We start from the raw sequence: 25,179 nt of genomic DNA, 5'->3' as shown, positions 1-25,179 counted from the left end.
CAGAGTCCCACATAATCAAACCAAATAGATGAATGAGTAAACTAATAAATTAATACATTCATAAGTAGACAAAAACACCATATATTATGTATATATATAAGTGTATCTATATATAAGTATATACAAATATATATATATATTTAACTCAGCTGCTGAAGTCTCAACAGGCTTTCCCCAGACTTTATTACCATTTGCCACATGTATACATATTTTGATTGTTTTCTTCTGGTTGCCCTATGAAGGTTGAAGATTCTAAACCTAGATGTTTCAAAACACTGGTATGTTGAACTCAGTTGTGGAAAAGATAGTTACAGCTATGCATCAGGAATTGCAGATAATGCAAAAACATTTTCTCTGTGCTTCTATTAGAACTGTGAAGATGTGGAAATGCCCATCAGAGTGTTATGCGTGTATGACAGGGAGGATAGAAGGTTGAGAATCCTTAATAGTTACTATGTGGAAGTGTCTAGATAATAAATTAGTGCTGCTGGATTAGCAATGTCTTGTGGAAATACATTCTATCTTAGTTAAAAGGAATGGAAGTATTTCTTGACCCTAGAAACTGTAATCCTATAGTTACTATTGAGAGTAATAATTAAAAATTAAGAAAATAAAACTCTTTTGTTAAGCACATGTTTAATTTTGACAGAAGTTAAGCATCAGGCATGTATTTCTTTTTTTTTTCCTTAGAAGATAAATTTGTATAATAACTTTAAAAAATATCACAGGACACAGTCCATCTGCTTAACAATTTAAAATTTATCAGGAACAATATTAAACAATACAAATATAAGAAATTCTGTGCATGTATTGAAACAAATGTTCAAATATTTATCATTCAACTAAAAAGTAAATTTTAAGGCTTGGTGTATTTAAAAGTGCATTTAACACTGTATTTGTTGTATTTACTGACACTTGCCTTCTCTATACCCTCTGACATTTGAGTCCAAGTTAATCATACAATATCCCAGTGATAGGGCCTCAAAATTAAACTCGACTCTATCCATCGCCCTTGCAAATCCCCCCACCAGGAACAAACTCCATATCACCTGCCAGTTCATAACCCACCTCTTTCTCTGTCCTGCTGACAGTAAATCCCCTCACCAGCTAATTGAACAGATGCACCCAGTGCTGCTTCCTAAAGACCCACAAAGCTGGGCTTTGATGGACAGCAGAAAGTGGCACGAGAGAAAAACAAAAGCCTTTTAACTGAGAGTAGTGCTTTGTTCTGCTTAGAACTCTAAGGTCACTCCAGCTCATTCTGACTGCTGAGAGCATCTTCATTTTTACTCAACCAATTTACTTGCAGCTGTCCTTCTTTCCAATATTAAAAGTTCAGCTCTTCAACTGGGGGGAATCGAGGGAAAAAGGAACGAGAAGAGCTTGTTGCAAACTAAAAACAGCAAAAACAAGTAAAATCTGGCTTGGCTCTGAAGTACAAAAAGTTATTTTCAAAGCCTATAAATTATGACATAGTGATTAACATGTAATTTAAATATATTTAAACAACAATTATATCACATTTCCAGCCCAGCTAATTGGCCTCACAGATGTTCCCTTGGAGCTGCATTGCCCTTCCAGGGGGAAATGAATGAGGTGCTTTTTATCATGGAAAACAGATAAAAAAGCAAACCGAAAAAATGGAAACAGGAACATAAAAAGCAGCCAGTAACCCTAAAAACGATGAATGCTAAAGGGGTTTTGCTTAGCATTTTTTCAATTTTAATGCTGAAAACAGAGAAAAGCTTGAAGACGTTCCCATTACTGTGATGCTATTTGGCAGTATGTCCAGATAGTGAGTTGGCAGGCTGCTGACTGAGAGTCTTGTCAGAGCACGGACAGTGGATGCATTCTAATAGGGCATAGCCTTGCTTCATGTCTTGGAATAGATTAACTGCAAGAGATCCACTTACTTTAAATACAACACCTTTATACTTGAAGGCATTCTAGCCCAGATAATGAATATAGATATAAACTGCTTCCTGATGAGGAATGACTTGTGAGTTATTCCTTTGATCATTTATCTTTCAAGTTTTATTATAAACACAAAATGTGCAATCAATACTAGTTCCTCAGCTGTGATTCTAGTCGAACACCACCCAGTACAACAACTCTTGCAGGGTAAGAGCTCAAAGGAACACTGATAATTACTAATATTTTGGAATTCCTTGCCTTCTAATATATAATAATAGGATGGAAATAAATTCACTCCAGCCTAATTGCACACTTGCCTTTTCTTCTAATAATCTCTGGTAGTATTTGATAGGACAGTATAAATTCCAAAAGGCCAGTGGCCGTATCTCTCCCAATGTATCATGGTATCTCCAGCATCTACCCACAGTTCCTGTGCTTTCATTCTAGAGATTTAATAGATCTATATGTTTGGTACTTGTTAAATAAAAACCTACAGGCTTAATAATAGGGATTTAATGATGCGGATATGACCGGGTTTGTAATATGATAAAGTTCCACTAAGTAGATGTATTTCTTGTATCATCTCTCTATTTTACAAATCACTGGACTATACTGAAAATTTTTCTAAAATTTTAGGAACAAATATACTGAATTACATGTCTCTCTAAAGGATAGCAAAATATGCGTACATTTAAGATAATTTGAGAACAGGTAGAATTTAGGAATGTCTCTTTGATGAGTAGCTTTGGCATCTCGATTGCTTGACTTTAAAAAATAAATTTAGCAGATGCAAATACTTAAATTTTACATGTCCTCTACAGTTATATAATAGTGCAGAAATTACAACATTCATTAATATACATTATCTCACTTTATCTTCAGTAAGAATTGAGAGGTCAAGAACCAAAATGAGGGTGTGACATGGTTTCATGATTGACCAAATTCATACCACTTCTAATTGGGTCTGGAGCTCAGGAATTCTAATATGTCATGAAACCATCTGTCTATTGTACAATACCACCTATGCGTTGCATATTAAATATATCTCTAAATTTCATGTCATAACCTTAAATGTGTTCTTAGTTACGTTACTAGAGAAGGAACTAGATAAATATTCTCTATGATACTATAGCTGTCAGGGAGCTAAAGCTTAAACTCACTATAGGGGGTTAGAACTTGTCCCTCGATTAGTCCAACAAACTAAGTTAAGGGAAATTGTATTATCCACTTGTTATTGATTTACATTAAACAGTTAATCACCATGGAGCCAAATTCTTCTTAGATTGTTTTTTGGTTTTTTTTTTTGACCGGTAAGGAGATCGCAACCCCTGGCATGGTGTGGTCTGCACCATGCTCAGCCAGTGAGCACACCGGCCATCCCTATATAGGATCCGAACCCACGGCCTTGGTGCTCCCAGCGCCGCACTCTCTCGAGTGAGCCACGGGGCCGACCCTTAGATTGTTTTATGAATCTCTAAATTGTATGAACACTGACCTGGAATAATATTTAGCAATGTTTCATATACAAGATGTGTCTTGGAGGCTTATTTTAGTCATCTCTGTTCACTTAAAGCCAGAATGTAGAGAATGCAAGCTTCATAAAATCAGCTATTTCTGTCTGCATTATTCATTATGCCCAGTGCCTAGAAAAGTGTCAGACACATAGACAGTACATTCTCCAGGTATGTGTTTAATGAATTTTTTATTAAGGAACAGAGTTGGTATTCATACAATGCCTTCTCTTACCCTAAGGAATACTGTCCTTAATATTTTATCATATTTTATATCCACTTTCACTTAGCCCATAGGATGGAATATTAAGCTATAAAAATGTCTTTTTGTTTTTAACTGAAATCTGGTTTTGACTCATTCTAAATACGTAAAGGAATCTTTTCAGGAAAGGAATTGATTTTCCAAATTTTCTGCTGTTTCTTAACTTAAAAAAAAAGTAGGAGTGAAGATAAAATACTTTGTACCTTTTTATAAGGAGAGGCTAAGAAGTTGACCCTTTGCTAAAATAGTGAAAATAAATGTGACTTGATAGCTAAAATTATTCCAGACAAATTGAAATCCATTTCTATCTCCTTCTAGACATGTTTCTTTTTATAAGGAGAAAATTAATGTTATAGTATGTGGCCATTTCAGTAACTTGACATCTACACAAGGAAACTGTTCCTCAGTTACAACAATCATTAATAATTTACTGTTTTTGTTTTTTCTTTCTTTCTTCTAGGGTTAATCAGAAGAATGTTTACTGTAAACTTATTTTTTAACCCATTGAAAAATTTTACTTTTTCTGTATAATTTTCCTTTTTAGGAATTGAATTAAAATATTTAATTTCCTCAAAACATATAGATAAATGTGTTAGTGGTCAGAATGCATAAAATTTTACCATTGAGGAAACTTCACTGTTGTGCACGTTTTCCCCTTTGGTTCATACAATTCGTGTGGCTTTTCTTTTTCTTTTCTTTTTTATTTTTCATTCATGTTGCCTCTTATTATATCCATCATCCCATTTTTCTTTTCTATTAGAGTGAAATTGGACACAGCCCTCCTCCTGCCTACACCCCCATGTCGGGAGTAAGTATTTCATAATCAACCTTCATCTTCGAGGATTTTTGGTCTTTGCTTGCCATGTTTCTTCTCTCTTGTCTCCCCATAATTTTCTCATTTTGCCTCTGCCAACAGTGAGTTAAGATTTGCTGTAGATCATGCGCTGCCTTTGTAGATATGTTTTATCTCAGTAGATAATCCAATGTTGAGGTATCATGCATCAACAGTAGCTTTCAATTTCTATCTGAAGGATTTACCTGGGCTCATAAATTATGCTTCTGGATGAGGAGGTTATTTTTACTTCCATGATTATAGGTCATGTGCTAAAAAGTCAGAATCTCAGTGATGATTTTCTAGTTAGGTACTGAAGACTCAAAGTTATAATAACTACAAAATAGGAGGCAACAAGGGAATATAACCATTTACAATGTATCATGTACTTCTGTTTTAATGGCAACTGTCTATGAATGTCTACTGTCATTTGTCATGAAAATTTACTTGGAATTTTATATCAAAAATAGGCAATTGTGGGAAAAGGACATCAAATACTTTTTTAATAATGACATTTTGATGTTTTAATAGAGATCATATTTTAATTGGTCAGTAAAACTAAAATATATATTTCCAAATTATTTCTTATAACTTACTTTTTTTTTTTTTCCTTTTTGTCTTTTTTCGTGACCGGCTCTTATATCTTACTTTTTAAGAAATCGTAGGTTTTTCTAGTCTATAACTCAAATTCATTAGCCACTAGGAAAACAAATAAGAAAAACTATGGCTTTTCTTTGAAAGACAAGCTTTGATACCCTTTTGGTTACTGGCATTCATTTTTGCAACTGTTCCTAACAACTTCTCTCCAAATGTGTTTCTACTATTAACAGAACCAGTTTGTATATCGAGATGGGGGTTTTGCTGCAGAACACGGAGTATCCGTGCCCTATAGAGCCACGACCAGCACGATCCCAGAAGCTCCAGCTGCTCAGGGTGCTACAGCTGAGATTTTTGATGACTCCTGCTGTAACGGTACCCTACGCAAACCAGTGGCACCCCATTCCCAAGAAGACAGCAGCACCCAGAGGTACAGCGCTGACCCCACAGTGTTTGCCCCAGAACGGAACCCACGAGGAGAGCTGGATGAGGAAGGTTACATGACTCCTATGCGAGACAAACCCAAACAAGGTACCACATGAATGTGCAGAAATGATTGCTCTTTGACATTCACTTCCACCAAAGTAAGCAAAGTGTAGAGTGGGAATTGCCAAACAGCTGGAATATGTAACAGTAGTGACCCAGTGAAGGTCTGGGCTGCTGCTACTGGCAGTGCAGTCCCCAAATCAGCGGCATCCACATTATCCAGGTGCTTTATAGAAACCAGAATGTCAGGCCCACCTGAATAGGAATCTGGACTTTAGCAAATCTGCAGGGGATCCTTACACACAATCAAACTTGAGAAGCACTAAACTAAACATATCTTTACTGGAATATTTGAATGAGGTAGTATATCACGAGATTTCAGAACCATTGCTTTATTAGTACATTATTACTGTGGAGATCATAAAGACTGGTGTTGTTGGCAAAAGTGTCTGAAGTTTTTGATGGCACCAATAAAATATTTGATTGATTTATTAAGATGGTGTCATTTAAATACCCTAGTGTATTACAGAAAATTATGATTTCTTGTACAACACTTTACAAAAATTAAAGTTTTGACCCCGTATTTACTTAAACATATACCACCAAGTCTTGAAATGATAGTTTGTGGTTTTACAAAGACTTTGTAAAGTTAATAGCAAAAAATGGTATCTATCCAAATCAAATAATGTTTCAATTTTGAAAAAAAAAAAAAGCTTCTTTCTTCTATGCTAACAACATCAGAAAACAGAGAAGACGGATGATTACTATTAAAAAATGATGATTATGTCTCTCAGAGTCTTCTGTGTCAACAGTAAACTATATTTTAAGAGTCAGTATGAGGGCCTTTTATGTTCTTTTCTATATGGTATGTTCAGTTTTATAAAATACAATTTAGAGATCTATAAGTAACATATTTTAAGTATTCTATTAAAATACATCTGTATATATGTGTGTGTATATATATGTAAAAGTTTTAATGTAATGAAGAGTTGGATGTGTATACTGCCTCAATAGTGACACAGATGTAAGTTTTGTGAAGATTTGACATATTCCCCTGAAAGCAGTATCTTCTCTAAGATTGTCACATAAACCATAAAGGTGTGTGTATATATATGTAAAAGTTTTAATGTAATGAAGAGTTGGATGTGTATACTGCCTCAGTAGTGACACAGATGTAAGTTTTGTGAAGATTTGGCATATTCCCCTGAAAGCAGTATCTTCTCTAAGATTGTCACATAAACCATAAAGTTATTCCTCCAAATATAATTGCACAGATAGGCAAGTTTACATCAGTACAATAGATAAGTAGATTGCATTGAGAAAAGGTAATATAAGGCTTCTAAGACAAAAAAAAAATGTCAGTCTATATAATCACTGTACAGTATTCCCAGATTTTTTCTCTATATCTTGAGATCCAAGTTTCTATAGAAGGTTGTAACATTCTAGCCTAGTTCTCAGACAGTACAGAATTTTAGTATTGTCATTTCTACACTTTCAATTAAGAAATTTCAAGAATCTGATAAGAAAAATCAGATTCTGCCTCCCTTATTAGTTCTTTCATATACTTTTCAAATTAAAACTTGTTACTAAGCCTAAAGGTCACCTTACTCCTTTAGGGGAAATAATAAAAACAGTGCAGTAGAACAAGATTATACAATAGGAGTCAGAAGACCTGAATTCTGGTCCAACACTAATTGTAGCATGCATATGTCATTTTTCTATCTCTGAAGCTGGGAAAAGAAGGCTTGCACTTCCTTTTTCAAAGGATTGTCGTGAGGATGAAATGATAGTGTCTTGTAAATTATTGAACTGTAATTCATATACAGTCACGTGTCACTTAACAACAGGGACACGTTCTAAGAGATGTGGTGTTTGGTGATTTTGTCTTTGTGTGAACATCATAGAGTGCACTTACACAAACCTAGATAGCATAGCCTACTACACACCTAGGCTACATGGTAGAGCCACTGTCATATATGAGGTTCATCGTAAAAAAGAGGACAAAAAGAGGGACTACTATGTATGTGTATAATATCTATATGTAATTTATATTATAGACATAGAGGTGAAATTAAGTTTGAGAAGATCAGCATTCATTATCAGCATTATTTTTATTTTAAGCTACTATTTATACTAGATAGATTTATAAGATTGAATAATACAAAATAGGCACTAATTGTCTGGTTTCAACACTCAAAGCAACTATTTCCTATGATTCAAACTACTAGTTTGCTATTTTGTGATTATGATTGGTGACTAGAAATAAATGTTATGATTAGACTTTATTGTTAAGCAGAGATATATGTAATGTCAAGCAGGTCAGCTGGAGGCATGTTAGATGTCTCTCAGATTTGTTTAATCAGTTGAGTTTTTTGTTGTTGTTTGGATGCTTCCTTTCCTTTGCTCCTCTTTCTGGAGAGCGACTAAAAGACAATATTCCTTCACTTTATCCATTCATCTTGGCATAGAGTTAAGCCATAGACCTTTGGTTTTTCAATATTCTTAACAAAAATTCTGAGTTATCCACATTTAAAGCCTATTCAACCCTTATAGGTAGTCTTATTTTCTAATGTAAATTACTGACTTTTAGAAAACAAAAGTGTTTAAACAACTGGCCCCATATGTAGAACAGACAAATGCAATTAGAAGGAAAGAAGAACAATCTACAGGATAAGAATTCTGGTTCCAGCCTTGCTAGTGCTTTGTTTTATCATTAACATTTTGGGCTCACTTATTCCTTTTTCATATGGCGATAGCAATTCACGAATAGTTTTTGTGAGAATTGATGAAAACAAATTTGTGGCTTTCTTGTTCTAGACAAAGAAGTTAACCATTGTGCATAACCTTGGTTTGATGAACATTTTCCAGAAAGTAGATGCAAGCTGATATTTTTGTATTCCTTCAGAATACCTGAATCCTGTGGAGGAAAACCCTTTTGTTTCTCGAAGAAAAAATGGAGACCTTCAGGCTTTGGATAATCCTGAGTATCACAAGGCTTCCAGTGGTCCACCCAAGGCAGAGGATGAGTATGTGAATGAGCCACTGTACCTCAACACCTTTGCCAACACCTTGGGGAACCCTGAGTACCTGAAGAACAGCATACTATCTGTGCCAGAGAAGGCCAAGAAAGCATTTGACAACCCTGACTACTGGAACCACAGCCTGCCACCTCGGAGCACCCTTCAGCACCCAGACTACCTGCAGGAGTACAGCACAAAATATTTTTATAAGCAGAATGGACGGATCCGGCCTATTGTGGCAGAGAATCCTGAATACCTCTCTGAGTTCTCGCTGAAGCCAGGCACTGTGCTGCCTCCTCCACCCTACAGACACCGGAATACTGTGGTGTAAGCTCAGCTGTGATTTTAAGGTGGAGAGACACGCCCGCTCCAATTCCCCCACCCCCTCTCTTTCTCTGGTGGTCTTCCTTCTACTTCCAAGGCCAGTAGTTTTGACACTTCCCAGTGGAAAATAATAGAGATGCAATGATAGTTATGTGCTTATCTAACTTGAACATTAGAAGGAATGACTGAAAGAGAAAGACAGGAGAAATCACAGTTTCTTCATTTCTCTGCATGGATTGGTCAGGAGAAGGGAACAGCTAGAGAAGGATCAGAAAATATAAGGCAATACTGCCCGCTGTCAAACTAGTTCTCAACTTCCTTCCTTCCCTCCTTCCTTCCTTCCTTCCTTCCTTTTTTTCTTTCTTCTTCATTTTCTTTTTAATGCAGATGGTTGAAATCCTCGTGCAACCTGTTTCTATCTGCAGGAACTGATGTGTGCATATTCAGCATCCCTGGAAATCTTAATAAAGTGTCCATGAGAACAAAAGGATAACCATTTCCATAACATGTGATAGTAACTGAGATTGAGAATTCCATTTCTTTCTCCAACATTTTCTATCCTGGCAAGTAAGAATGGCCAATCCCAGCTTTCCTTTTCCCAATCCTTACCTTTTAAATCTCCATCAAAGTTATAACTAGTAATTGTGTTTGGAAGGCCTTTTATTTTTCTATTTGATTTTGCTTCGGCCTGTTCCTTTATGTTTCTCCCTATTTTGGGCTTTAATTTCTAGTTGCAAAGATGTTTGTATCGAAGCTTCTTGACAGAATTTAAACAAGCAATATTTTAATATGGTGAAATGGCCACTATGTTAAATATACAGTCCACAAAATGAGAAGGGGAGGCCAAGATATTAGTCAAGTACAACATCAAGTCTAGCTTTCATGTTTTACACTATTGAACATCCCCCTCTCCCCTTTATTTGCATTCTTTAACATTTTCTTCTCCTCCATAAATGACAGTACTTGATAGGCAGTTGGTAATCTTAAAAGTAGAAGAGAAACTGAAACAATTCTGTGTGGTTCAAGGAAACTACTGACACTTTCAGGGGTGGTCCAATGGGAAAATCCATTGAACTGGAAGAAACACACTGGATTGGGTATGTCTACCTGGCAGACACTGAGAAATGTAGTTTGCACTTAAGCTATAATTTTATTTGTTCTTTTTCTGAGCTCCATTTTGAATTTTGAATGAAGCAATATAAAAGCAACCAGCAAATTAACTAATTTAAGTACATTTTTTTAAAAGAGCTAAAATAAAGAAAGACTGTGGAAATGCCAAACCAAGCAAATTAGGACTTTGATATAGTATCCAGGGATTATGGTGAGAGAGCCAGCACATTATCTACGTGTGATATCACATTTGCTATGAAATAAAATTGTTCAGTTTGTATTCTCCATATGAAGGAATGCAAGTAAGGATTAGCTTGAATTCCATGGAATTTCTAGTATGAGACTATTTATATTAAGAAGGTAATTCTTTGCACATGAATTGCTATAATAAAAAGAAAAACAAACATTCACAACTTATGGATAGGTCCTTGGGTCAAAAGTTGTAAATAAATGTGAAAAATCTTCTCATGCAATTATTTTATTATTCAATATACTAACTTTTTGATGCTTTATATAATAACTCTTTTTCTTCACACACTGCATCCTAGTTCTAGAACCTTCTTTACTAGGTATTATTTTGAAAGAATAAATATCTACTGAGTTAAGATAAGTGATGGGAACAAATGACAGGGATAAGTCTACAGGAAAAGAGACTTCACATCAATAATTAGAAAAATTAGATATGTCTCTCTTTTCTAGGAAATTTTGCCCCAAGTAATTTAGATTTTTAAAAAATATTTTTTTCTAATGTTAAAATAATGGGACCAAATTAGAGTCTATAGCCTAAAAGAAATTCAGATTAAAAATCTCCATTGATAAAGCAGAGAGAGTTTGGAGGAAAAAAAAAAAAAAAACAAGGAAATGTATGTTTCTGCTTATTTTGAAAAATTATGTCCATCCATTCAAATCTCATTTATTCAACTGATGTTTATTTAGAGTCTACTAAAAGAATTGTGATACGTGGGGAACATTCAGACAAATGGAATATCATTCTGGACTTCAAAATTTATAGTCTAAGAGATTTATTTGGAATGACTTTTTAATTTCCCTGTGACCTAAAAAAATCAGATTACACGTACTATTTTGTGAGTAGCTATTATAAAATCAGTTGTTTAGTAAGAGATCTCCTGTGAACTCATTTCAGACGTGAATTAAACATCCTTCAAGTTACTGAAGTTGACAAATAAGATAGTTTCAGTATTATCATCCAAACATAAACTGGTCTGGAAAGATATCGCATTGGTAGCTAACTGGCCTGTCTGGATTCCATCTTCACCATTAAATCAACAGGAGATGGTTGGGTGAGAACCTTGGATGCATTGGGGTTGGTCTCTTCCTAAGCTTTTAAAAGTTAGGCAAGCTGAAAGAGTGACAGAGAGCAGGGTAGGGGGTTGTGGGATTCCTTACAGTGAAGTTCAACCATGAACTTCCCAGGGTTCAAAACACGGAATGATTCAGGAACCCCAACCTAACAGCTCAGAGCTCTCCCACCCGTTCAGAAGTGTCTCCAGGAGAAGGGGACCTCATATCAGTACTTATGAAAAATTGAATACAAGCCTCCCTTTGTAGATAAATCTGCACCAAGTCATCACTGACAGCACCCTTTTTGAATTCTATAAATGGCTTTTCTTTTTCCTGATTGACAGTATTCACATGGTTTCTACTGGGATATGGGAAGCAGAACCACTTATTTTGGAGAAGAAAAAAATAAACTTTGAAATGTCAAGATAATAGAAATATATTTAGTGAATGTGGTCTCCTTCCTCTTAGGAACACAAGATTCTTATGTGTCAGATAATCTCCCACTAATACCTGGAGATGGATGCAAGTATAATCCAAAATTACCCAAAATACTTCACAATAGCACCATTTTATTATTCCTTTTGAATGATTTCTGTAGGATATATTTGATATCCATTGTTTTGGTGTGTTTTTTGGTTTTCTGGGGTTTTTTTGTCCCCCTAGGAAAATATATCTGAGAGTGTTTAAGAAGGAGGGAAAAAAATGTTTTGTCTGTTCCTAAGAATAACTTATTTAATACAGAAGAGAGAAATGTTAAAAATGCCAGTTCAAGTCTGCAAAGGGCTTTGGAATTTCACCTTCCAGAGGCCAGTTGTATGAATGGAAATATGCAGAATCAATGTAAATTTGAGAAAAATTAATAGTAAAATTACACTGACTATATTTTTTAAATCACCAAATTTTGTAGATTATAGTTGTCTTGGGGAATTCTATTTTCAGGCATGGAAAAACTTTAGCTAAATGGGTGTTTAAAAAAGTAGTTCTTAAACAGTCTGTGAGACAAGATGTCCTCTAAACCAGGGTAGATCCAGCAACACAAAGCATCTGCACCGCAAAGAGGTGCTTGGGTTACCCATCATCTCTTGATGTTCTGAATAATATTAGTAAGTACAGGTTAGGAAGAGAGTCCTTTCTCCAGTAACATTCTTGAAATAGCATGAAAAACAATGCAAAACTCAAATTCTCTCAAAATGTACAAACTAAAAATAAGAGATTCTTTCTTCATCAATCAGGAAGAATGACTAAATATCTGTAACTTGAAAGAAGAAATAGTGTTCTTCGAAGTGTTGTAATGTGTGTGCTAATACCTTCTAAAGGAAGGACATAGCATGAAGATTGTACATATTTTTAATGCTAAGGAAAGATCAGTAAAAGGACTGTGAGGCTCTGCTGCTAGATGAAATTGGAGGAACTATCAATGTGCTTCTTGAAGTGTCAAAAATGAAAAGAAAATTAAAATTGTTTAAGCCTGACAGGGAAGGATGTAAATACAAGTTTTCTTTTTAGAGCTATCTAACCTTTATTTCAAAACTTGAATTATTCATCCATCTGTAATTGTTGATTATTTAACTAGTATATGTGGTTAATAAGGTAATAGAAAAGGTAATTATGAAAGCATGTATATAACTGGACAGAACCATGATAATACTGTAAGATGTAGACTTAGGTTATCAAATATTAAATGATTTGAATATTGTTCAATAAATCAAACTAGGAAACTAACCACAAAATGTAATGTAACAAAATAAAATGAAGGATATGAAAATATAGAATGGATTTTGTGTAGTCCAAAAAATAAGTTTGCCATTTAAAATTGTTATTTGTTGGGTTTAGCTGAAAGTAGGCGTATATCGTTCCACTTGTGAAAACTTGCTTTAAAGCATTACAAATTAAAAATTTTCTTATTCTCTTCTTTCTTTATCACTTTTTAAATGTATGCAAAGGCAATTTTATGTATTTTTTGAGTTTGTTTTGCAAACACCACCTTGTAGAGTTTAACAGGCAAAATATGTTATATATGACTTTAAGTAAGAGGTCTTCAAGATGAAGGAAATGTAACTTTTATTACCTTATGATGAGACAAAAAATAAGTAGTGTCATTTAGCAAACAAACAAAATATATTTAACCTCTGACCTTCCCTTCCTTTTCCTATGATGCCCTCTCGCCTCCAAAAACAAAAAGGAATTCGTTAATTTTCTGATAAATAAATGCTAAACCATTTCAAACTATTGTATTCTTTTGGACTCTAGTTATTAGACCGATAATTTGTTATGGGGCAAATGAAAAATCCAGATGTATGAGCTTCTAGTTGTTAAAAAGCCAGGTAACTAACTTCTACTGCATATGGGCAGAGAATCCTGCTGTGCCTCTCTTTGTGTACGTGGACTTTGGTGTGTGTTAGGTTGAAGGACAGCCTTGTATCCATGTAGACTCATAAGGGCAGATTGGTATCTCCTAGTTGCCATTTGCTTAAGAACAAATGACATCATTCAGATGTAGATCAGGTGTAATTTTAAATGATCGTCATCAGCGGAGACCTTGTTATTACTGATATTACAATGGGGCCAGCTTTTATACTTCTGAGTAGAATTAATTCAATTTTTCTGATCCCTGAGATGACTTTGCAAGAGGATTTCTGTCTGCAATTGCAAACATGAAGCTGTTGTGGGCATTGTGTCAGGCCAGGAACTCTGTGTTTCTATGGGCCGATATCTTTTACATGGGCTGTTTTGTTCTTTTCGTTAAAAGTTTCTCTAAAACAGTAGAAATTTCAGACACGCTCTTCAAACCCCACTGATTTTGTAGAGCTGCAAAAATGTAGGATGTGTCACTTTTGCAGACCCCTGCCTCACCTTATTGCAGGCCAGGTGATATTTTGGGCAGAAGAACATGCTGCTTTAGTCTCAAGACAAAGAGACTCTAAGCTCCATTTTCATGGGGGTATTCACATGCTTGCCATGGAAAATACTCTTTGACTGTCAGCTTTGCAAGTGAATGATTACCGTGTAGAAATTATAGAAAAATTCATTTCTTTCTGGATTTTAGAGGAAAATAGCACGCTTATTTCTTTCCCTCTCTTCACTTTCTACCACCCTAGTTCGAAGTGGCCCTCCTGATGCTGTCTCCTCTTAAGCCATAGTGAATTTCTGAGGTCCCACACCCACTTTGTGAAATACTGACTTAGCCTTTGCCCTGTAATGCCTGATTCTTCCATAGAAGATCCTAGCAATGTGGGCATTGTTTAAAATATTTCTCAAATAAATTATTGCATAGAAAAAAATTTACAATATTAGAATTATGTTTTCCACGAAGATTGATTCTCTATGTCTTTCTCTGTAAGGAATTTGAGATGAGTTATCCTCATGATGAATCTTGAAACTCACATACGTGCACAAACGCTTGGTAGGTCTTAGATTCAATCTTTCTATTAAAACTTCACATATAACTGAGAAGTCATTTTTGCCAGCAAATTAACTTATTTACTTTATTCATTTCACTTTATTCCTGATAGCAAATATTTTACAGCTGCTGTAACTTTTTCCCCCAGATAAGGAGTCTTATTGTCATAAAGGTAAAGGCTATTCAGCTTTGAGAACCACCTGCAATTCTTTTTTGGATCATTTGTCATTTAACAAATATAAACTGAGTGCAGTTTCACTGTAATGGAAATCCATGTTGTCTAACAGAATACCATTCTCTCTATACTTTGCTCTTTAAATGCTTTTTTCTTTCAATGTTCTCATGAGCTTTCCCATATCATGAGAAATGGTTATATTTGTACAAATATAGGAAAACCAAGTTTTGTACCTGTAGGCAATAGTCTAACTTGTCCAGACCACTTTGCCTTTACTGCTATTTTTATCCCTAATGTGTAGATGTTTCCCCAGGCCTGTAGCCCTTTTGAAGGAAAGCATATCATACCTCCTATATATTGACATAAACATGGTTTTCAAGTATCATCTCCAGATTTTTCAATTAATGCGGGATTGTACCTTTTCCCTTAATGTGCGAGTCATTTTCCTGTATATTTCTGGATCTCTCAGGGGCTGGGAGGGGGGAGTTGAGGGGACTACAACCATAGCACTCCAAGAATCCTTCTGGGATTATTCCAGTAATAAATTACAAAAGTTATTTTCTAAATGTAGATATGTAAGCTGTTCTTTTAAAGTAAGGTACTTTGAGATATGTAGCATAAACTGGTACTGCTGTTAAATGGGTCGATTATTAAACTGAGCAGCTGTGCGTGGGCAGCTAACTTTGAATGCGCATCTCACTGGCTGATGTGTCTACATCTCATGTTGTAAACAACAGGGACTGCACGGCCACATGTTGAAACTGCATTTTCACAAGGTATGTCTAGTTCCTCTCTCTCGAGCATCATTACAACAAGATCAAATGAAAATGAGATCAACGTGCAAGACAATTCATAGCGCACACACCCACACCCACCCACAAGTCACATTAAATCTTCTCTCATACACTCATCTCATCAAAGCATCAAAGTAATTTACTAAAATCAATTCGGGTGATAAAGAGGGACAATTTACCAAAAAGGCAGAGGCTTAAGGTATTATAAACACTTCTATTCATTTCCTTATTTACTTAACTTGTAAACAGAAAACAAGCCCTCTGTCTTGTGAAGTATCTTCAAAGGACAGGGGTACAAAAACACCTTGCTAGTAAGCCATCAATGTTTCATTGAAATCCCAGTATTCAAAGTTAGCTGCCTTTTTGAAGCAAACAAAAAATACTACTGTATGTTGGAAAATGTGAATAGTATTTTTATAGCTTGTTAAAGACATGGCTAGTTGCATTTGTAAATAAGGATAATGTTGTTTTGATTTTCTTTTGTGGACATCTTTATTTGGAACATAATTGTCTTTAGGGTTGATTTGTATATAAGTAATCGGCTTGTGATTGTTTCTTTTTTTGGTTGGAAGTTATCATTTTGACATTACTTGTGATTCTGTGTTCAGCACTATTGTGACGTGTTCAACCTCTGCACTCGCTTACACAATAGGATATGCCAATTGTGTGTGGTGTAATGTTATTTTAATTTTTTTCTATTTTATCTATGAAGGATTATGCACTTAACACATACTAACTTTTTTAATGTTAGGTATATTTTTAGTATAATTTCCCTTATTCTTTCTTTTCCTCTAATCCTTCACCCCATTCTCCTTCTTTCCCCCAGTTTCTGTTGTTAATTGAGAATGAGGGAGACACAGTATTTTAAATTTATGTAATTAGACTTTTCAGTTAGTTCTCAAGGATCCTCTTTTGGCTCTTGGGAAAGAATTGTACCTGTACAAGGCAATTATAGAATGCGAACTGCTTTGCCTCATTCCATACCGATCATCCCAGCTGAACAATTTGAAAACTGTTCTGCCTTTTTGTTACATGAATCTGTCAGAAATATATTTTTAATTTAATATAAATGAAATTCAATAAAATATGAAACAAATGCTCTCTTCTGTGTCAGAAATTTGTTATAAGAAAAGCCAATCGGGGAAGAGGAAGATGTGTTTTGGATTTAACAATCTGAAGATGTGAAAATGGGCTTATTTTTGTCCATATTTATGAATCTCATAATGCTCTCTTCTGTGTCAGAAATTTGTTATAAGAAAAGCCAATCGGGGAAGAGGAAGATGTATTTTGGATTTAATAATCTGAAGATGTGAAAATGGGCTTATTTTTGTCCATATTTATGAATCTCACTAATTATTCCTCCAAACACTTTGGTTGCTTGGAATGCGATACGTTCCATATGTTTTTAGCATCCAGCATATATGCCTTTTGATGTGTCCAGACTTACTCATCTGTGCACACTATGCTTAATGAACAGTGGTTGCTTTGTTTTTTGAGGAATAAAAAAAAAACTACAAAATATTTTGTAGGTTGTATTCAAATAGCATTAATATGTTTAAGATTTTATTTTTGTCTTTCTGCTCAGCATATATGCCTTTTGATGTGTCCAGACTTACTCATCTGTGCACACTATGCTTAATGAACTGTGGTTGCTTTGTTTTTTGAGGAATAAAAAAAAACTACAAAATATTTTGTAGGTTGTATTCAAATAGCATTAATATGTTTAAGATTTTATTTTTGTCTTTCTGCCCTTATTTCAGTTTCCAAAAATGGTTCCTGGCAAATCTTTTGTTATAAAGAATATCAAATGTTAACACCATGCTTGTAGTGGGGGAGGGGGGGATGAGACCTTAAATAGTCAATCAACTAATTTATGACTTAAGGTAAGCTCACAGAATGGTGTGACAGTGACTTCAGAGACACTGATGACATGCACAAGATCGTCTCTCAGCATTTCCTTACTACAACTTCTCTATTTGTAATATTGTTTATTACTCCTTTATTCCTCAAAAGTGTAAGAATTTTAAGATTCCAATAACTTCTCTTCAGAGAGTCTATTCTTCTTTCAAACTACTGTGATTATTTGATTACATATGATGTCAACTGTGTCAGTGGACAAAAACTGACGTGATGAAATAATCATAATTTCATCGTGATCTATCAGAGGAAGTTCTCATAAAGATCCTCCTGATATCACTTCCACATATCTTCCCTTGGATATTTTGACCCTTTCTTCTGAAATCACTGTTCTTTCATAGTATTCGGGTTGAGATATGGCAGGGTACTATGCATTTTAAGTCACTGACAGACTGAGGAAGAGGGAGAAATAACTTGTGTTCCTAATGCTTTAAGTTATGTTTGAAATTTCTAGTGGCACCATGCTAGTTCATAGTAGTTATAATACTTAGTAATTGCATAGAGTTTTACAAGATAAATGCAATACAATCACAAGTAAAAAGATTTTTTTTCAAAAATGAACATATGGAGAGCCTACTGATTGTGTCCCTTTTCCAATGTGTTATAAATCTGCTTGGTAAAGGCATCACTTGTCCCCTACATATATTAGAGAATACTGTAGATAACTGCACTTACCTCCAGCAATGTTATTGCATACATTAATATTAATGAGAAGTAAAATCCTACATGAAGTACCTAAGTTATAAATAAGTTGGTAAATGTTCTAGGGTTTACTACATGCTAAATGGTTACTGAAAGCTTTTTCTGAAACACTCATAGCATAGGATCCAATCCTGATTCAATGTCAAAATTTCATTTAAAATGATGATGATGATGAAGGGGAAATATTATGGAGAAGCCATGAAATATATAAGAATGTATATAGGAGATTAGATTCTAAAAGGAATATCAAAATTCAAATTCTACTGTGTTTTGCTTTAAAATTCAAGACTTCTGAATTCACAATTCTTTAATTTTAAAAAGCCCTATGGGGAGATACATATCTATAACTATATACCTATACATGCAGTCACCCATTGGTGTCTGCATAGGATTGGTTCCTGGACCCCTGTGGATAACCTCGTTCTGATGGGAGCATACTTTAAGAAAACACATTGACTCACTCATGCTCAAGTCTTTTACAGTTGGCTCTTCATGTCTGCAGATTCCCAGTGCAGGACTGTACATATGGAGAGCTGACTACACATATATATACATATATATATATGTATATATATATGTGTGTATATATGTATATATATGGGTGTATATATGTATATATATTACAAATATGTAGAAAGAGTATATTATATTATATAAAATATTAAATATATCTTTACATACTGCAGAACTTCATACAAAATCTCTATTTTCAAGCACCTTCATCACAAGCTCCAAGATGTATATCATACAAGTTTCACTCATAAATCTGTAGGCTGAGCAGGTGCATAGTTAGCTAATTGTATTTCCCTCCACAGTGTTATAAAACTGCATGACAAACCATGGGGAGCAAAGCCACTAGACAACCATCTTAAGATTAGAAACAGAAGACTGTCACCCAGATAGCAATTTTAAAGCTATAAACAGAACAATTCACCACAAGATAGCAATCAGGAGACTGTAAACTGAATGGTACACAGGAGACGTGAATATTGGAATACCTCCTCTTGTAAGTTACCCATAGGTTTTTAGAAGAAAAATACTCATCTTGCAAACTACGTGACCTGTTTCTACTTATCCTTGCAAGATAAGTTGTGTTCTACAAAATAATATCGAAGATATCTGCCTATTTTAGAAATAAAGGAAAAACAAAGCTTCCAAGCATTAAAGACATATTCTATTACCCTCCCACTGATTTCTATTGCAAGAGGCAGTAGAAATCACTACATACCATATACGTACCATAAAATGTCCTGAAGACCAAATCTTGACATTTCATTCCATTTATCTTAAAAATCATCTTACGTCATGTTCTTCTACGTATTCAGGGATTTATGGAATCATCCCGCAGTTACTGACTATGAAGCTATTACATTTGTGCAGATTTCCAGCCATTGAAACAACAGCAACATTAAAATAATAACAGACATTGATTGGATGCTTCCCATATACCTGGTCCTGTTAAGGAACTTTGTATGCAGTGTCTCATTTAATGTTCATCAAAACTCTATAAGTTAGGTATTATTATTTTCCTCTTTTCATAAATGAGGAAGTAAAATTTCAGAAAGATTAAAAAACTTGTTCAAGGCCACATAAAAAGTGGCAGAGCTCAGACACCAAACATCAAAATACTTTATTCCCTATGCTATATGCATATTGCAGTAATCTTATAATATTAATATTAATAATGATGTGGAAGTTGTGGTTTTTCCTCACACATTTAAACTCAAATGTACAGTAAATGTAATTTTATTTTTCTTTTTAACAAAACTTAGTGCCTTTCCCAAATTTCCAGTTCACCTAGATGTTGAAAACATAAACTGAGCACATTTTTTAGAATCAATTTGGAATATATTCAGCCAGTTAAGAGTTTTTCCTCATCATTTCAGAGGTGGCATCTAAGTTCTGAGCATATATTACCAACGATTTGCAAAGCTCTGGAGTGATGATAAATTAACCCTGAAATATCACTGGCTTATTTCTACTATGGGTCTGATGGCTTCCTTCAAAATGATGCATCAGGAGACCAGCCTACCTATATCTTGTGGCTCATCTACCTCACCATGTTACCTCCATGATCACTGTAACAGAGAAAAGAATGTTGGAGGGCCAAACAGGGAATTTTCACTGCAGCAGCCTAAAAGTGATATATGACTCCTGCTCATATTATCTTGGTTCAAAGTGGTCACCTGGTCCTGTGCAAGTACAAGGGATCTGTGGGAGCACATAGATATTGAGTGAACATACATATGGCTGACACGTGGCTGATGTAGCATTTTGACATTGAAAGAAAATGTCTAGTCCTTGGCTGATATCTGATGATGACATCTGTCAGGATATACACTGCAGCTCTGATTGTTGGTAATTGTCACTCTTCTACTTTGTCTTCCATTGGCATGTCTACCTTCCATCTAGTAGATAACCAGCCATTTGGTCTAACACACATTCCACTCTCATAAACCTTAATGTGTCTGTGGTCCACATGCCCTCCAGCAAAGCCCTGGAACTTTCTAGAAGAAACAGTAAAATTTGCCTGTTCACACTACTTTTGGGCTCTGAAAACTTGGTCCTGCTACCTGCAGCTTCCCATCTATAACATTGCTCCCAATCCAAAGACAAACGAAACCGTGAGGCCAACTCTCAAGTTTCCAGAAGAATGTGGGGAATAGTTTGCATTCCCAAACTTAACCCAGGGAAGGATCGAGAAAAAAGTCATGTATTCATGGACACTCACCAGAATCTGGCATTTTTCTTTACATTTTCATTCTTCCTACCCAGGCCAGAGGAACTTTATAGATTGAAAAGAGAAACTGTTGAGGGGAAGAAGAGTATTGTGAATAATGGGTTCTAGCTAATCACTACTTTTCTAAATAGTGAATTTAGAAACCAAGACTTTGTTGTTTTTCTTTTCTAGTTCTGCTCCCCATAATGCCATGGAGGTCTCACATCTTGTAGCCTGAAAAGGAGTTCCACATGGATAAAAGAATTGATGGGAAGGAAGAAAAAAACACATATATGTGCTAGGCAGTGAGCTCAGCAAATTGCATGCATTATCTCACAATCTTTATAAATTATAAGGTAACAGCTGTGTTTTAACACATGATAGGTTCTGATGATGGGGGGGCACAATAAAATGACCCCCAGGTAGGTGAAAGGAAGAACTCTTTATTACTTACAGCTCTGAAGGATAGAAGACGGCCCTGCAGAGCCACACAATGGATTGCACCTGGGGAAAAGGGTAACATAACAGCCAGCTGGAAATGAAGGAGGAAGCTTGTATATGGCAAGCTGGTGGAGTTAGCTAGGTTTTGAGGGCTTCCTGTAGATTATTTTGAATAATCTGCAGGCCCAAGGAGGAAGGAGCCATCCCTAGATGTCTGGCATCTGGGGATCTGGTAGTTGGGGCTGTTTTTTAACCCAGGAAAGTTAGAGCCCCGTAAGGAAAGGGGTTGGCACGGAGGTTAAGCAAACTGCTCGCAGAGGGTCATTGAAGAGTTTTTAGCCATGATCTCAAAGCTGGGTCAAGACAGCACTGGCAAAATTTCACATTAAAAGTTAAAGTACTGAAGTATGGAAATATTGTTACTTAACCAAAGTTACACAACTAGGAGGTCAAGTGGCTGGAACTCTAACCAAGGTCCACATGGATCTTCTCTATACCGTCTCCTTAAATGAACCCATTCTCTCACACACTTTCTTTAATAGGGCTTTAGTAGCCTTTCTTGTCCCTATTCAGTTTGGGTATTTTCTCTCGCCTGTCTTGCATGCTGTGTCATTTGCAGTACTGCAAGGAGCTATTGTGTGTTGAGTTTCTAGAATTCACTTCTCCGGGCCCCGGCAGCCCACACTTACTTTACCGTGGCTCATTCTGCTTTCCAAACTCTTGGTGCTTGGTAACCACTTGTTCCCTGAAGTTTCAGGGTGGGGAAGGAGGTGTCTGGGGAGGAAGAAGAATGACTGTACTTACATTATTTAAGAACAATTAAAAGTTAATTTGTTAAAGCTTCACAGTCATAATAAAATTATTATGCTCATTGACATAATTCTGATAGGGAAGCATTTTAGTATCCAATATGCTAGATATAATGTACTACTTTGCAGAGCAATTTTAAAAGCATTTTACTGTTATCAATAGAAATATAATTGCTTAACATTTTACAAAAAAATAATTGGCCTCACTCCTGGTTTTATGCTAGATTCCCCCTAACTCTTGGTGAATGACAGATCGAGTAGTGATCATCTTAAGGCATTTCATACTCCAATACTCAGATGGGTCAACTTTACTATTGTGTGATAAATATAAATTTTCCTTCCAGTATTATCTAGTTTTATGAGTGAATTCAAAGATTGTATAGATTGAAGAAATGTATAATTAAAAAATATTAAGTTTCAGAGCATAGAAAGGACACTGCAGAAAATATTTTAACATTGATGTGGATGGAACTAGAATTCTCACTAAGTTTAGTAACAGTACTGCTATTGTTGTCAAAGAACAGATAACAGTATTAATCAGATATTCCTCAGTTTCCCACCTACTAGATGTTCAGCTTGATTTTTAAGGTGAAGAAAGAAGACAAACTATTGGAAGATAGAGTCTGATTGTGCCAACCAGAGGAATAAGATGAAAGCAATTCAAAGTTTCTTGGAATAAGGGCGATAGGTCACCTGAAAATATTTAAACCAATCAGAATAAAGTAGTCCAAAATGAATTCATGTGCTTGAAGATACTCATTTTGAAATACAGTATTTGCTTTTCTTTTTTTAATTTTAATCTTCTAAAAAGTATTAAATTTATTTATGATTAATGATTATTGATGAAATTCAGCATGTTGATAATAAAAGCCCATCATAATAATTCGATTTATAGATTTCAAATTTCAAGTGTCCACAAAGAAAAACTGCACTGTGCAGTCACCCACCCTCATGATCCCATTTCAGGAAATCCCAGAAATCTAAATACATGGGAAAATTTGTTACTCCTCTCACCTATATATGTGGTCTTTGACAGGGGACACAAGAATGGCCTGTGTGCAAAAGACAAACATATATTATTTGAAAGTTATCATTGATTTTCCAATAGATAGACCCATGGTGATAGATGTGCCCTTCAACTCTGCTGTGAATTGGATATCCCCCCAGCCCCAAAATTCATTGAAGCTTGGTCCCCATTGTAATATTGCTAAGAGGGCGGTAAATCCAATTATGGTATTTAAAAGATGGTGTTGCCTTTATTTTTATTTTTTATTATTATCATTATTTTTGTCGTTTTCGTGACCAGCAAGGGGATTGCAACCCTTGGCTTGGTGTCGTCCACACCACACTCAGCCAGTGAGCACACTGGCCAGTGCTATACAGGATCCGAACCTGCGGCGGGAGCGCTGCTGCACTCCCAGCGCTGCACTCTCCCGAGTGCGCCACAGGGCTGGCCCATGGTGGTGCCTTTAAAAGGTGATTCGACTGTGAGGAATGTGCCCTTGTAAATGAATTGACACCCTGCTTGTCATGGGACCCTGTAGACAGCTCTTGCCCAGAAGTAGGCCCTCACCAAATTTATCCCTTGGATTGTGGACTTCCCAGCCTCCAAAACAGTAAGAAATAAGTTTCATTTCTTTATAAATTTCCCAGTTTCAGGTATTCTGTAATAAGCAACAAAAGTGGACTAATATAAACCCCCTGAAGGTTCTCTGAAAAAAAAAATTTGACAAATACATATTAATATGGAGAAAAGTCATTACAAATTTTACTATATCATAGTTTTACATGATGAGAGGCTTCAGAGGGAATATCCAAAGATATAGAGGAAACTGTACATTTCTATGCTTAGTTTCTCTAAAGTAGGCACAGCCATGTAGAAATGTGATTGGACAGGAAAGGTATGATCTAATGCTAATTGGCTGGGTGGGGAAGCTCAGCAAGGTCTGTCAGACTCTTCTTGGCCTCTCTGTGCAGCATTCATTTCTCCAGGGTATGGGAGGAATCCTTTCTGGAATGGGGTCTTATGACCTGCAATTAGACAAGGTAGGTCAGAGAATTTCTTCATGGCTAGCTCCAAGATAAATTATATCTGTGACCCAACTTGGGGAAGAGGCATTCTAGTTTCTGTTGGCTTGCTTAAGGAAAGAATGAGGCTGAGAGACAAGAGGGCAAGACAAGATCAGAGGAACCTTTTGCTTTTGAGGCTGCTTCAAAGGCCTTCACTTTGGGGTATAGCTTTCTGGGAACCAACAACCTTATAAATGAACACTAGTACATAAAATTCAGAACAACTCAGAGAGGTTCAGCAAATGATTAATGATCTAAAAATTGTTTCCTTGGAGAAAGAGCTGAAGAAACAAACTACGTAGAGCCAGAGACAAATGCTGAGGAGAGAATTAATTACTCTTCAGGTATGAGAAGCACTGGATGAGTGACAGTGAGCATCAGTGACGATACCTCCTAAATAATTGCCCCAAATCAATTGACAACAAAGAACCAAAAGAACAAAAGCAACTGCTAGAGCCTAGGCACTTTGGCTTCTTTCTGTTCCTTTTTTCTTCAACCATCATGTTCAAGTTCCTGCCTGGGCCCCTCCCTGGCCGTCTGTCCTGTTATCAGGATAGAAATCTCATCACTGTTCATATTGCTCTCTAGTTCACAATAGTAGATTTTTGTTTCACAAGTGTCTCAGTAAGGTCCTCAGCTTGGGATGTAGAAGTACAAACTGACTATCCCAAATGGAGACAAGGCCCTTGGGGAGAGCCTCTTAGATTCAGTTGTTCAGCAGGATTGCTGCATAGATGAATTCCAGACAAATATCCAGTGCCATTTTGGTATGGAACAGAAATGGCAACACAGAC

General features: G+C 35.7%; 1 protein-coding gene across 1 annotated transcript in view; it reads left to right on the top strand.

The window, feature by feature from the left end:
- The window catches only part of LOC103591753 (receptor tyrosine-protein kinase erbB-4), a gene marked incomplete at its 5' end in the record, with an annotated part of 227,738 nt that extends 210,915 nt beyond the window's left edge, over positions 1 to 16,823 (top strand). The window contains 3 exons of the mRNA XM_008574265.1: positions 4,448 to 4,495; positions 5,350 to 5,647; positions 8,508 to 16,823. Of these exons, the coding sequence (XP_008572487.1) occupies positions 4,448 to 4,495; positions 5,350 to 5,647; positions 8,508 to 8,953 (792 nt within the window). The remainder of the gene's footprint in view (positions 1 to 4,447; positions 4,496 to 5,349; positions 5,648 to 8,507) is intronic.
- Positions 16,824 to 25,179: the final 8,356 nt, after the last annotated feature.

This window comes from Galeopterus variegatus, unplaced genomic scaffold (genome assembly GCF_000696425.1).
Source record: "Galeopterus variegatus unplaced genomic scaffold, G_variegatus-3.0.2 Scaffold1024, whole genome shotgun sequence".
Classification (NCBI taxonomy): Eukaryota; Metazoa; Chordata; class Mammalia; order Dermoptera; family Cynocephalidae; genus Galeopterus; species Galeopterus variegatus.
The sequence above is the reverse complement of the archived record's forward strand: the minus strand, read 5'-3'. Positions and strand labels throughout refer to the sequence as shown.